This window comes from Ciconia boyciana, chromosome 1 (assembly GCF_034638445.1).
Source record: "Ciconia boyciana chromosome 1, ASM3463844v1, whole genome shotgun sequence".
NCBI lineage: Eukaryota > Metazoa > Chordata > Aves > Ciconiiformes > Ciconiidae > Ciconia > Ciconia boyciana.
The window spans coordinates 45,586,811-45,600,053 of NC_132934.1; the positions used below are offsets into that span (position 1 = coordinate 45,586,811).

At 35.2% G+C, this 13,243-nt stretch overlaps 1 protein-coding gene across 6 annotated transcripts in view; it reads right to left on the bottom strand.

Annotated features, from left to right (window-relative positions):
• The window catches only part of PPFIA2 (PTPRF interacting protein alpha 2), a 357,296-nt gene that overhangs the window by 83,405 nt on the left and 260,648 nt on the right, over positions 1 to 13,243 (bottom strand). For all 6 annotated transcript variants that reach the window (XR_012042987.1, XM_072864453.1, XM_072864432.1 and 3 more), the window contains one exon: positions 4,041 to 4,157. Coding sequence is in view for 5 of the 6 variants with exons in the window: in XM_072864453.1 (XP_072720554.1) it covers positions 4,041 to 4,157 (117 nt within the window). In the remaining variant the exon portion in view is untranslated. The remainder of the gene's footprint in view (positions 1 to 4,040; positions 4,158 to 13,243) is intronic.

The following is a 13,243-nucleotide window of genomic DNA, read 5'->3' on the forward strand; positions in this document are numbered from 1 at the left end:
AGCCACACTTTCATCTCCACAATGTATCTTTCTTTCTGAGCTATGAAGCTTATCAAGGACTCAAGGACTGATGAGAACACCAATCCTTCTTGTCACAAAGCTTCATCGTAATTTTGGGTTTGCTTAGGATAAATAACCTTCTGCAGTACTGCTGGTGCAGTAATCTGAGGCAGCAGATGAACTTTGGTAATCCTTTACTAACACCTTGCACTCAAGGTTCCCCAGAGGTACATCAGGTGTAGTCAATAGACCCTGCTCGTACTGTCAAGAGGGGCTGATCTGTTGTCACTCACTGCTGGCTGTTTCAGAGGGGAAACCATCAGTATTGAGAAGTGCACATAAGCTCCCTGCTGCTGAATGGCAAGCTCCTACTTCACTGTTTGTGCCACTGCAGAGCTTCACACCTGCCCACCTTCTTTCCTTTAACATCCCCGCACGCATCCTCCATTGATATCATCTTGGTCTCTAATGCTGTTCAGTCCCACCTTTGCAGCTTTCCTACCTGCCTCCTTACAAACTTCCCAATGGGCACTTTATTCACTGGGAATTCTGCCTTTCCTGGCCTTCACTTGTTGGGAAATCAGGCTATTGTCCTTACAGATCAAGTGAAGGATTGGGATGGCAGCAAGTGGTGTCCAGTCGTCACAGATCTAGGTAGGAGAATATCTGATAACAGAAATAGTTGCATCGTAATTCCTATAGCAAGTGATCCGTGTCAGGTTTTTTTTAAACAATTTTTCAAAGTCCTGTAAAGCTTTTCCGTTTGTGCAAGTTGGCCTCTTTGTAAGTTTCTGTATTTGCTAGCTTTTAAATTTCTCTTGCCTGAGTGTGTATTTGCTAGCTTTTAAATTTCTCTTGCCTGAGTGATACAGCTTAGAAGCTTTATTGTTGTAGAGCAGAAATTTTAATGTACCTAGTCGAGGTCCCCACTACAAAACACGCGTGACCTTACCTCTTCAGTGACCTGACATCCACCTGCCAATGCAAGCAACTCACAGTGCAATCTGCAGTCTGTTCTAGGCACAAAAAGCTAGACCCAAGAAGCTCCTTCTTGGTTTTTTGTTTTGTTTTGTTTTAAATCAGGATAATTCCGTGTTGAAATCCCTAACACTTTCCTACAGCAGATGTCTTACAAAGTTTGGAATTTTGTGAAATCATAATTAAAAGCTATTCACTCTTTCTCTTAGAATTTTTCCTTTGCTTTTTTTTTTTTTTTGGTGAAGTAATAAATATTCATAGTTAATACTACTCATTACTTCTATTTTACCATTATTTTCTTTTGAGATGTTTCATTTATACTTGGTAATGAGTCTCCATTTATGATTACCATTACCATACCTGTCACCATTAATAAGATTTCTATTTCTTAAAGATTAACTAGCTTGATTTCCCTTACTGCTCATTAAAAAAAAAAATTACTATGTACTGAGCCATTGCTTTATAGAAATCAATTTATGGTATAGTAGAACAATTTCCTTTTGAACCAATTTTTTTGTCTCATTAAAAAATACATACATAAACTACTTCGTATAAAATGTATAAACTCTCATTTTAGCATTCATTCATTTTCAGGTTCTGAAGTGTTTTATTATTAACTTTTAATTTTCACTATTAGCTTTTTCATAATTTTGCTATCAGTGTAGATAAAAAGACTAATGCAACTTTGGTCATATTGTTTTAATTATTGGCATGACATAAACTTTTCAGTTCTCTGGCAATGTCTCATTTTTGGAAGATTTGTCAAAAAAGAAAATGAATGGCCCAGAAACATTCTTTGACTATTCTTTCAATCCTCTTGAGAGGAAGTAGCTTAAAAGTATTTAATAACTTCTTTCAGCACCTATTCTAAGCATTGCAGTAATGCAAAATATTTGTGTTGCTGTACAATGCAGCCAGATTATCTTTTTTTTCCCCCGAGAGTGTAGTAATCATTCAGTACTGATACTACAAATGAGCTGAAATCTATGTTGACATCTTTTTCCTAAATACACGAGAAGTTATTCTAGCTTCAAAACAGATGTTAAACTTTGACACACCTAAATCTCAGAAAACAGTCCAGTTAACATGTTCTCCATGTTAGCTATGCTGGCTCTTACTCTTACTGTAGGTAAGTTTTATCTGAGGGATCCTCTGATTAACTACACTGATTTGGGACTACCTGTTCTGGGAACCTAGGCAAGCTCTGCTTCAATGTTTGTGTAGACTTTACCAGGTGTCTATCTCCTGGGAAGTCCAAGAAGATAGGCACGATTAATATGGTGACTTCCTGAAGGTACTGCTTAAGATTTACCTATATAATTGTTGTGACTATCAGCCACAAAGCGGAAACCTAAAATGTAGGATCTACTCTGACTGAAACTGAACCTTGATCTCCTGTATTATAAGATGGTGCAAACCGTTACCTCATAGCTTATTGTTCTCCATCCCTACTGCTGAAGTTGAAGGAATATTTTCCAAATTAATGCTTAGAGTCTGGGCTTAAGCTGAAGTATTTTACAAAGTGGGGACTTCTCTTCACAAGCTAAGGAAGAATTGATGGTGAGCACTAAGGTAATAGTAGAAAGGTAGAGAGCAGCTAGTGCAGAGGATGTGAATTAGAGTGCACTGGTTGACCTGGTGTCAATATAACCTCCTATTAACTTCCTATCTAGTATGCTTTTCATTACTATAAGGAGCAAAAATTAGTAAGCACAAGCCTTTAATGCAGCTTAACAAGATCAACTTACATTGTTTTGATTATGAAGCATAGAAGTTTTCTGGACATAATATTCTAGAAATATTTCATATAAAATGATAACGTGTTACTTCAGCTTTCAGTCCTCTTTCATTAATATTTAAATATGCAGATTTCTTAAAGGACAAATACTCTTATTTCCACTTAGTTCTGCTTATAAGTAATAAACCCAATGGCTCAAAGCAGAAGACATAGCTTGCAAAGAAAGTGGAAAATTAGAGATTTTTAGCTAAGCAGTGTGGTTGTATTTAAAAGCACAAGTGAGTGGGATGTTCACTGTTTTAACAAAATTTCACAGATGTGTCAAAGAGTAAGATTTTGCAAGGAATTAGAAAGTAGCTGAACAGTATTTATTTACTGTATGTTTCTCAACCACATAGATTACTCAAAGAAAAATACACACATAAAAAAACCCACAAAACATGTAAAATTAATGCTTGCAGTGCAAGTGCATCCTTGTAAATTGGATTGCCTATAAAATAAATAAGTAATGATGAGTGTTATTTTTTATAAGTATGATTTATGCCACTGTTCATCACATGCCATTAGACAAAAATGCACAATTAGTGATCCAAGAAGCAGCTCTACTCATTTCAGCTGTCTGCCAAATGTTATGTTATACTTCAACTTAATTTAAAAATGGTGAAGCAAGAGAGGAAGATATGCAGCCTTGCTTTTATCAATCTGGAAAACCAAGGCTTAGAAGAAAACCTTGTTTCTATATCAGATGTTCTCTACCTTTTTTTCTCTTTCAGCCTTAAGCGGCAAATACTTAGCCTAAATTCTATATTCTATTTCATATTGAAAGAGTGCTAAGTAAGTAAAATGCTTTTTACTTTTCCCTATATGAAAACAGACATGAATTTGAAGAGTATCTATAGGTAGCACAGAGGAAAATTATTTTTTCTAGTTTTTAGGTCTCTGTCCTCCTCTTATGGACTATTTTGGCAGCAGTTCTTGCATATATACTCTTTCGCATGTATGTGCCACTGCACCTTGCTCTTCTCTATGTGACATACAGAGGATCACTCAGCAGGATATAGCATCCTTAATGGTAGCATTATGCAAAAAATTCCGAGAAAAGTTTGTTATAGGCTGTGGGTCTAACTCAATACCCTATCAAAAAGCAAGGACCTGCCCATTTGCATTTCCTTTCCATTTAAACAAGCTCATTTTTTGATACTAGTTCCAGTAGGCAGACAATATTCTAAAGGGAAGTCCCACAAAATATTCACATTACAAAAATCTTACACCTGATTATTTCTCATATGGATTGTGTGATCCAATGAAAACTAACGTTTTATACCTTTTCGTGAACCTTTTGCCCTGGCTCCATTCCTTCAATATGTTCTGATTCAGCAGGCCCTTCACCAGCTGCCATTTTCCTTTGAATGTGTGCATTTTGTTCACGCAAAGCTACAATCTGCAAAAGAAAGAAAATAAGTTGTCAATATACGTAAGAAACCCAAAAACTACTGAGCAGACAATTTTTTAAATCTATTAGCACTTCAATCCTATGTTGTCCATTTGTAGCATTTGCAAAATTATGTCTATACGTGCAGAGAAGTTTAAAAACCAAACATAGTAATGATGACTAAAGGCCATTAAGGATACAAAGCAACCTATAAATGACAGGATAGTCAACATTGTCTTGTTTTATCTTGTATCCTTACTTTGTACTAGGGTACTTTTTTTTTCTTAGCTTGAAAGATGAAAGAGCTGTTAGGCATTGATTTTGTAACACTGCAAGACCAAGACTTGTTCTTTCATATAGAACACAATGGATGTCAAACTGGCGTTATAGGAAAACAGTGCCAAAAGGCTATGAATCAAAACCAAGTGATGTAAAACGAAGTGCTAGCTTTCTGTCAGCTTCCCATCTGTTAGTAACTGCAACATACGTTTTAAGTGTTTTTTGTTAAGAAAAACATGTACGAAAAAGTCCTGTACTGTGGTATTCATTTACTATTTTAGTGCATATACAAGTAGGTTTTATTGTATTAAAAATATTGTTTTATTTATTGGTAGTGCTATTAAAAATCCCATGCAGCTACTGGAAAATAAGCTGCTTTCTCTCTGACTTTGTAGCTTACTCTCAGACAATACGCATGATGGAAAGATTCAGGTCCTAAAAAATTTTTACACAGTATACTATGATAAGTTGGAAGATCTGGCTAATACAAAACATTTATTTGGATAAATTGCATGGTTCGATCTCTCTGTATTGTTCTGCTTTCATGAGTAAATATAATAATTGATTCACTGAATGGGTAACATTGTGTGTTAAACACAGTAGAACACTGGTAGGATGTATAGATGCCATCTTTGGAAAGCTGGTGTAAATTTACAGGCTTCTATCACTGTATTGTGTCTGCATAAATCCTGAGTCAGAAACACCCTAAAACACTGTCCTGTCCTAGAATACAAAAGCATGGGGTAGGAGGGAAGATTTAAGACAGTACTACCTGGTAAGTGTGTACAGCGGACAAGATTTTGTGGGACAATTAATTTAATTTAATTTTAATTTACATTAAAACATATTTACTTTGATCTGAATAATTTAGTTTGAAAAAAGTTTTTTTCAAACGTGATTTTTTAACTTATGTTTAAGTTCTGATTGTAAAGACCATTTGAATCAGCTCTGACCAGCATTTGAGATCTCAGGGACACACCACTTTAAAACAACTCTTCCTTAATATAAATGCTGAAAACTGTTGTGATATTAGTCAGGCTGATTCACTGCTCACTAAATTACAACTTACAGCCCTTGTAGAACTCCTGTGATTCCCACTGATTTCAGTGCCAAGACCAAGACTTGAGGACAACATTTCACCAAAATGCAACACTACTGCAAAATTTTATCTTTTTGTCACATATTCCACAATATTTTATTTTTTCTTAGCCTCTGCTGGTCTTTAGATATCCTAGGATCATCACTTTCTAAGTAAATAAATAAATAAATAAAGAAACCAAAACTATCCCTTCAAAGTGAAAGGCAAATAAAAGAATACAATATTGTGTAACATTATTTTGGGGGATTCACTTGATCTTTGAATGTTTGGGAACAATTTCTTTGCCAAAAATCCATCATTGTTAAAGCTTATTGTTTCAATGGTTTTATTACTGTAATGAATGCAGAGTAACTATATACAGGAACAACACGGAGTTTGAAGTCTGGCATGTCTTAAAAGTTTCAGCTCTAGGGTAGTCGTCAGATAACAGAGCTGTTATGAAGAACCACACAGCTAACGTGCTTTCATACTTGTTCTCCTTTCTTCATTTAATGAATAAATTAAGGCAGAATTAATGCTCATAAGGAAGCACGGAAACTCTCCTGCATCTTACAAATAAACATGAATTTTTACTTTTCAGTTTGTTGAAGCAAAAGGTTTTTAATTGCTATCACACTCATGTTTATTATTTACTTATTTCTTATTTAACTTAAACTTTCAATAATGTGCAGATTATTTGCAAACGTGCTAATTTAATCACTGAACAATTTCTGTAACTTTCTATACAGGCAGCCAAAACACATCTGAATGGATGATGATGATGAAATAGGCGAAGGTGAAGACACAGATGACTCTTAATTTTTTCCTAGGTTGCCTCTGAATCTTCTTAAAATTCTCATGATCATGACAACAGCAGACAGTGATAATAGCACAGATCTAGGTAAGAAACTGTTCAATATAGATAAAACTCAGCAATATTACTTTTGAGAAATACCTATTTCTTATATTGATGTTTTTATGTTTATGATATCTAACAACATATCTACCACAAAACATGTCTACAGACAGCTTTCCAAGTACCTACATACTATTTAACCCTCTAAGGTAATAATTCTTGATTTGATTCTTAATGGTTTTCATGCTAAGTTCTCTTTTGAAAAAGTAAAGGGTAACATTCTTGAGGATGGAGTCATATCGGCTAAAACCAAAACAAAATCTAAAAAATTAAAAGACAAATTAATAGAAAATAAATGTGCATAAATTCCATTGTTGTATTTACCGCTGTTGTACCCAAAACTGGACAATCAACCTAAACATTCAAGTCCAAACAATATCTGCAAAAATATGATCAAATATATCACATATTTTTTTTCTTACCAACTTCTGATTGTGGACCTCAAATGATTAGATTCCTCTTCTAAATTGCTATCAGAGACATTATTTTCCTATTTAGCACACTTGTCAAGATTTGACCTGGACCACAGCAACACATTTCAATGTGACTCTAATCTGAAGTGAGCATAAAATTGCAGAGATGCTAGTCTCTCCATAGTTAAGTCTAAAGATAGCTTCCTGTTGCAAGTCTAAATTTGGCTCCCTGCTAACTTTGCCAAGCTCAGTCAGCTAAACTGAAAAGTTGCTTTTTGATTGAGAAAAATGAAACAACGGTTGTGAATTTAAGAAGATTTAAAATGTAGAGTATTACTTTTCTAGTTGGACCTTTCTAACTTTTATGGCTTAAGCCCATAAAAATATCCTAAAGAAACCTAAAAGAGACCTAAAGAAACACTCCTTTAGTTTGTTCTCTTTTCACAGGCATGTTAGTCTTCAACATTCTTCTCACTTTGGTAGTCAGTTTTTGTGACTGACAAGGGACAATTTTGTAACACTGAAAATTTTAAGAACTTCCATCTATTTAGACTCTGTTTTCTGGATTTCAAAGGTACATAGAAACAAGCGGCACAATTTCTAAAGCCCCACTCTGCCATAATAATTCTGAACATAACCTTACACAACTTCTAGATTTTTGTCTCAACTCTAAAATCTCTTCAACTTTCCTAAAGCCCAGCTTTCTGAATTACAGTTTTGGTAAACATCCCTACTATATTACCAACATAAATTCCCTCCAAAATCTTAGCAGGATTTGTGTACGTTATTTACAGACATCACTGAATCATATGTTTTTTATGAAGTTAGGATTCAAAAATTCAGATTCAAAATTATAACTAGTCTTCACTTCCATAAATGACCACATCTACATCTCATGCCTGTACACTTGAAAATAGTAGCCTGAATTCAGGTGTTAAGGGAATATTAATTTCAAATATTAAAATTCACGATAGAACAGGATACCCATACATAAGCCAGAACTGATCTGAAGAAGTACCTGATATTATAGAACCATACCCATCGCTCATGCTAGTGAAAAAGGACAATGTAATAAGAAAATACTTTCTTAATGAATAAAGATTACACAAGACTATAAATCAGTAAGCAATAACATAAATTCCATGTATTTAGTAAGAGAAACAGTCTGATTTCTATCCGTAATAGGACACTAAGACATACAAATGAAAGAAAAGATGCACACTGGAGTTGCAAAAACTACCAAACTGTGAAGGATAACCAAAAAGGAGAGGAAAAATCAGCACACAAAAAAAGGCAACATTTGAACTGGGCTCATTGGACAAAATAAAAATAAACTGGAACACACAAACTATTCATAAAGATGCAACGACTTTATTCATGGTGCCAAGTCTCTCACAAGACATAAAATGAAGCAGGAAAAAGCATTTCCAACCACATGTTTACTTATGGCATTTTACAAAATAATAATTAATTTAAAATTATTTGAGAGGTGTGAGGTCAGAACCCATTCCTAAACATATAAAATCCTAAGTGATTGCGTACCTCTGCTGCTAAAACTTAATCAGTTCTTTACTTCCAATCGTTTGAGTGGCTGTTTGTTACCTCATTACAGTTTCAGGCTTCAGATAATTAGCTTTATTATGAATACATAATATACTTACCTATAACAGCAATGAAACAGAACTACCAATTTATTACACTTGTTTTATTACACAACTATAGATCCATTTTTTTATTATGCACTTGTTGGTCTGTTCGGTCTAGTGTCATTCAAGAATCTGTTTTACATTTACAGAACTTCGGGCCCATCTCTTTACTCCTGATAAACATATCTCGAGCATCTATGGAAAAGCTTTTATTAGATTTCCTAGGAGCAGTAACTGGCTCACTGCCAGACTTTCCCTCAAAGCATCAGCATTCTTCAACTCCTTATGGTTTTGTTCCGAGAGATGTGTGACATTTTGACTGCTTTTTGCCCTGTATTTTGGGCTTCTTTGCATGCGTGTGCTAAACGAAAGATGACTGCTACTTTGCAACCAGACACGTAAGCACAAGCCTGAATTAATTTATTTTCTTGATCAAGTTACTTTAAACCCAATAAGAAAGCAGCACAAAACCTACAAAACACCAAGAAACTTGTCAGATATGGTTTAGATATAAGATATAAATATGTATGAAAATATTTCCCTGTTCCCTGTTCAAATATTAAGTTGAAATCCCTCAAGGCTGGTGGAAAGGAACAAAATACCTTCCTTTTTCTGTTATGAATCATGCTGATATTTGGTCCATAAGTAGGGCTGACAACTCCAGGAAGGAAGAATGATAACTTTAGACAGGGAGAATGATTTTGTAGTCGAAAGCTCAGGGAGGCTCAGGGTTTGGAAGTCTGAGATGATCGCTGGTGGTGTTACCTGATAAGCTTTGGGGTGAATCAGATATTGACTAGGTAGGGACCAGACAAAATAATGCCCTTGCTGCTAGGCTTTCCCTGACAGCGTTCTGACATCCTCAGGGAGAAGCTGTTGTTCCTATCAATGTATATCATATACTGTAAATAACAAGGATAGTATTCTGGGTACTTTTCCTAAACATAACAATTTCCTTTGCTTGAAATCTTGGCTCCTCAGGCCTTGCTCCCAGGGCTGCTGTTCTGTAAAAAGGGAGTTCTCCGTATCTGACCCCAGCACAGAGCGTAGTCTACTTGGAGCAAAAATGCTAAGTTTCAGCCTTTGGCATCCTGTATTACTCAGTGACTTAAGGCAGAATTACAATAAATGAGATGAAAATCTTGAACTTATCTGGCTGGCACAGAGCAGGATAACTGAAAAGGCAAAACGTTGAACGCTTAGATTAAAGTGGTTATCTGATTCCTTCTATAAACGTTGGAGAGAGAAACATCGCCAGCGGGTCTTCTATGTCTGAAATAGGCGGGATGAACAACATGCATATCTTTTCTCCTGACTGAAGGGAAAACAGACGATTATCTTAAACTAGAGGCTCCCATTATGACGCCTAAATTTAAGCAAAATAAATAGCATCAAAGGACTGAAGAAATTCCAGAAATAACTCAAGTTATGAAGTAAAAAGCATGCCTGTAATATGGTATTATGCACTAATCTGGTCCTGCCCACTTCTCAGTTGTGGTGGGGAAAACTGTTCCAGTTACCTTATGGATGCATACTTCCATTCTCACAGTGTGTATACAGTACAGAGAAAAAAATGAATTTAGTTATATGTTTTCAAAAGTATATGGCCTCTGTATGGGATAAATAAAATCCTATTCTAACTTTTAAAATAGTTGCATAATCGATTTCTCTACTGACTTTTACTTTAATGTTTTTGCTATTTAAATTGTATTTAAAACCATCCGGCAGTAAAGGATTTAAATGTAATTACTGTAATAATCTTGATTTAATTTTGCTTTCCATTGAATAAATCATTACAGTATGTAGAGATCTAAAGATATTTAATTTAATTAATAAATCTATAAGGCCAAACATTTACAGAGGTTTCTTTTTGTAGGATTCTTTCTAATATTTAAAAGAGTAGGAAATTATTTTTACTTAATTATTTCAGATTTTCTACTTCAAATTTATTTAATTTATCATTAATTTAAATGGTGTTAGAACAAGTTAAATATAATGTTTTCTTGTTAACAGAGGCTCTAAACACACATATCTAATGTTAGCCAGTCCTCTAAAAACAGTAAGAACCTGGATCACTTCAAAAATGTACGGCATTAAAGGAAGACAATTATTTTAAGCTTTTGAAAAGCTATTTTATATAAACTTGCCCTACCTTAAACCACTGAACTTGTTTCTTTAATCTTCCAACATTGGAACAAATCTGTCCTAGGCAATTAAACTCACTGATAACCATGTTTTACTTTGCTATAGCTGACAGATCCAGAAGGCTTTTTGTTTAAACTCTTCTTATCAAGAAGGTGTTTCTTTTTACATGGTTAGTATGCTAAACCAAACTTCTTGTGACTACATTGTGTCAGTTTTCCATCCAGCTCTTATTTATGTAAGTCTTACAGAGAACAGTGAAATTGCCTACTTGGATGTCCTCCTACATTATTCTATCATAACAGTCTATATTTAAACAGTGTTAAATATCAGATTTCAGTCTACTGAGAACATAATTCAGACTCCTGGTCCACCTCTGACTTTGCTTTAATTTTTGACAGGGATAGCTTGTGTTAAGCTTTAATCAATGTCTATCATTTTATATGGTAAATAATAAGTGTAGATGCGGAACAAAGGATGCTCAGAGACTGCGGTGATTTCCTTCTGCTTCCATGGAAATTTAAATCCTGATTTATAAACATAAATATAGCCTTTTCCAGTTGTATTTCTAATTTGTGTTAACCTCAACGCAGCCTTTCAGAAGCCACTGGTTAGAGAGTTCAGAGATATTTAAATAGGGTGATTGAAATTGTTTCAATTGTACAATAAATTTGCCATTATTAATATTTTATTTTAGTTATAGGGCCAGAAATGCACATACATTTTCTTGACATTTTATATGTAACTTTTGAAAGAAATTATAATGGTAATCAGCAGTTTGTATTATCAGGATCTTGCATAAACAATATACTATATTTCTTTCACTCTTTGGTGGAGGAAAAACACGGCATGGGATGCACACTTGCAAAACCTTTTCAGGAAAAACAAATTGATCCTTTTTTGAATCTGAGTAAAAAACAGGGATTATAAAATGAGATTTTTTCATGAGGGGAAGGGCATTTTAACCAAACTAAGACAATTATATGAGATTTTATGTGCTCCTGAGGGCAGGTTTAGGACGGATGCATCTCATTCAGTGGGGGTCACCCAGATACCTGCTGTAAATTGTAAGAACAGGACTTACATAAAAACCTCAGATATGTCAAAATCTTAATTTTAATTGTATTTCTCCATGAGTGAAAAGGAATCTTTTAATAATCCTGTTCAAAAGTGACTTTCAATATTTAATCAGAATCCCACTGGGTAGTTTCAGTTTTTACTGCAATTTTAATGACTCTGTCAGTTGAGGTGTGACAGATTTAGCTGCAGTACTTTAAGACATTCATGCCTGCATCCTCAGTCTGAGTTTATCAGCAGAATATCAGAAGCAGCATGAACAAGTGCCCAGGAGTTGCTGTTCACAGGTTACCACTTCAGCACAGTTGCATGTAGGATGCAAAACTAGGAACTGTGGTACCCGAAGTGCAGAAATGCATTCTCTGTTACAGGGGCAAGGGACATTACACAAGTACAGAGAAAAATCTACTGGGGATTTGAAGTTTTTTAGCAGATTCCTCCAGTCTACAAAGTTAATGCAACTTACAAACCAAAGGCAAAACAAATTGTCACAGTGCTGTCTGAAAGTCTTTCCATCCCCCACTTTCCAGCTTATACTCCTTCTTGTCCCGCTGCTTTGTAATCACTTGCAGCCTCATGATTGCCAAATTATAGCAATTCCAGCCTACCTTAGTATACGCTTACCTGCATATGTTTTCACACTTACTCACATCACTGAATAAATCACTGATAACTTTGCACAACAGACTTTGCACTCAGGAAATCACGAACAAGAACTCTGTATAGGTGTTATAATGTGATGGTTTAGGAGTAGTCAAAGTAGTATGAAAAGATTTGAATGGAAATCTGTTTTTTCAGTATAGTGACAAGTTTTTTGGATGAGCAATTAAATTTTGTCTGAAAGTAGATACATTATTAAGTTTTTTAATTTGTTCTGGCAAGAAGAGTAGCCATTTCTAGGCTTTAAACATATTCCAATTGAACAGTCCTATTTTCAAAAATGCCTAAAATATACATCCTGAAGAACTGGGGGAAACCTCTACATTCATACATATGAGTATTGCACATGTCCCTGTGTATTTGTTTATGTTGTATTGTGTGCTCTGGAATGAGATAAGAAACGAGGCAGGAAAGGCAAAATCATGACATGGCACCTTTTGGCACAATAAATCATATTTTGCATGAAAGAAACCACTTCTAAGTTTCATCACGCTGTCACTGTTTGCAGGATCCCAGAGGAAGCCTTGCGCGTGCCAAGCTACAGGGTCTTCCAGTAAATAGCACAGAAGTGGATGTAACCACAGGCCCCGCAGGACAGCGGTTGGATCACAGGCTCTCGGGGTGAGAAGCAGAGGTACTAACCGAGTGCTAGCTGCCCTGAAGCAGCTCACTTGGAGCACCACAAAGGATCTCAGCATTAGCAGCTTGATTGCACTGCAACAAGACCTATTTGAATGTCAATACGTAAATCAGTGCACTGGCTTAGGTGGTTTTGGCAGATATAATCCTGACACCTGCCATTTAAACTCTCACAAGGCTTCCTTGTCCAAGGAAAAACTTACATACTACTCAACATGACTGAACCAACTCTATTTAGTCATCCA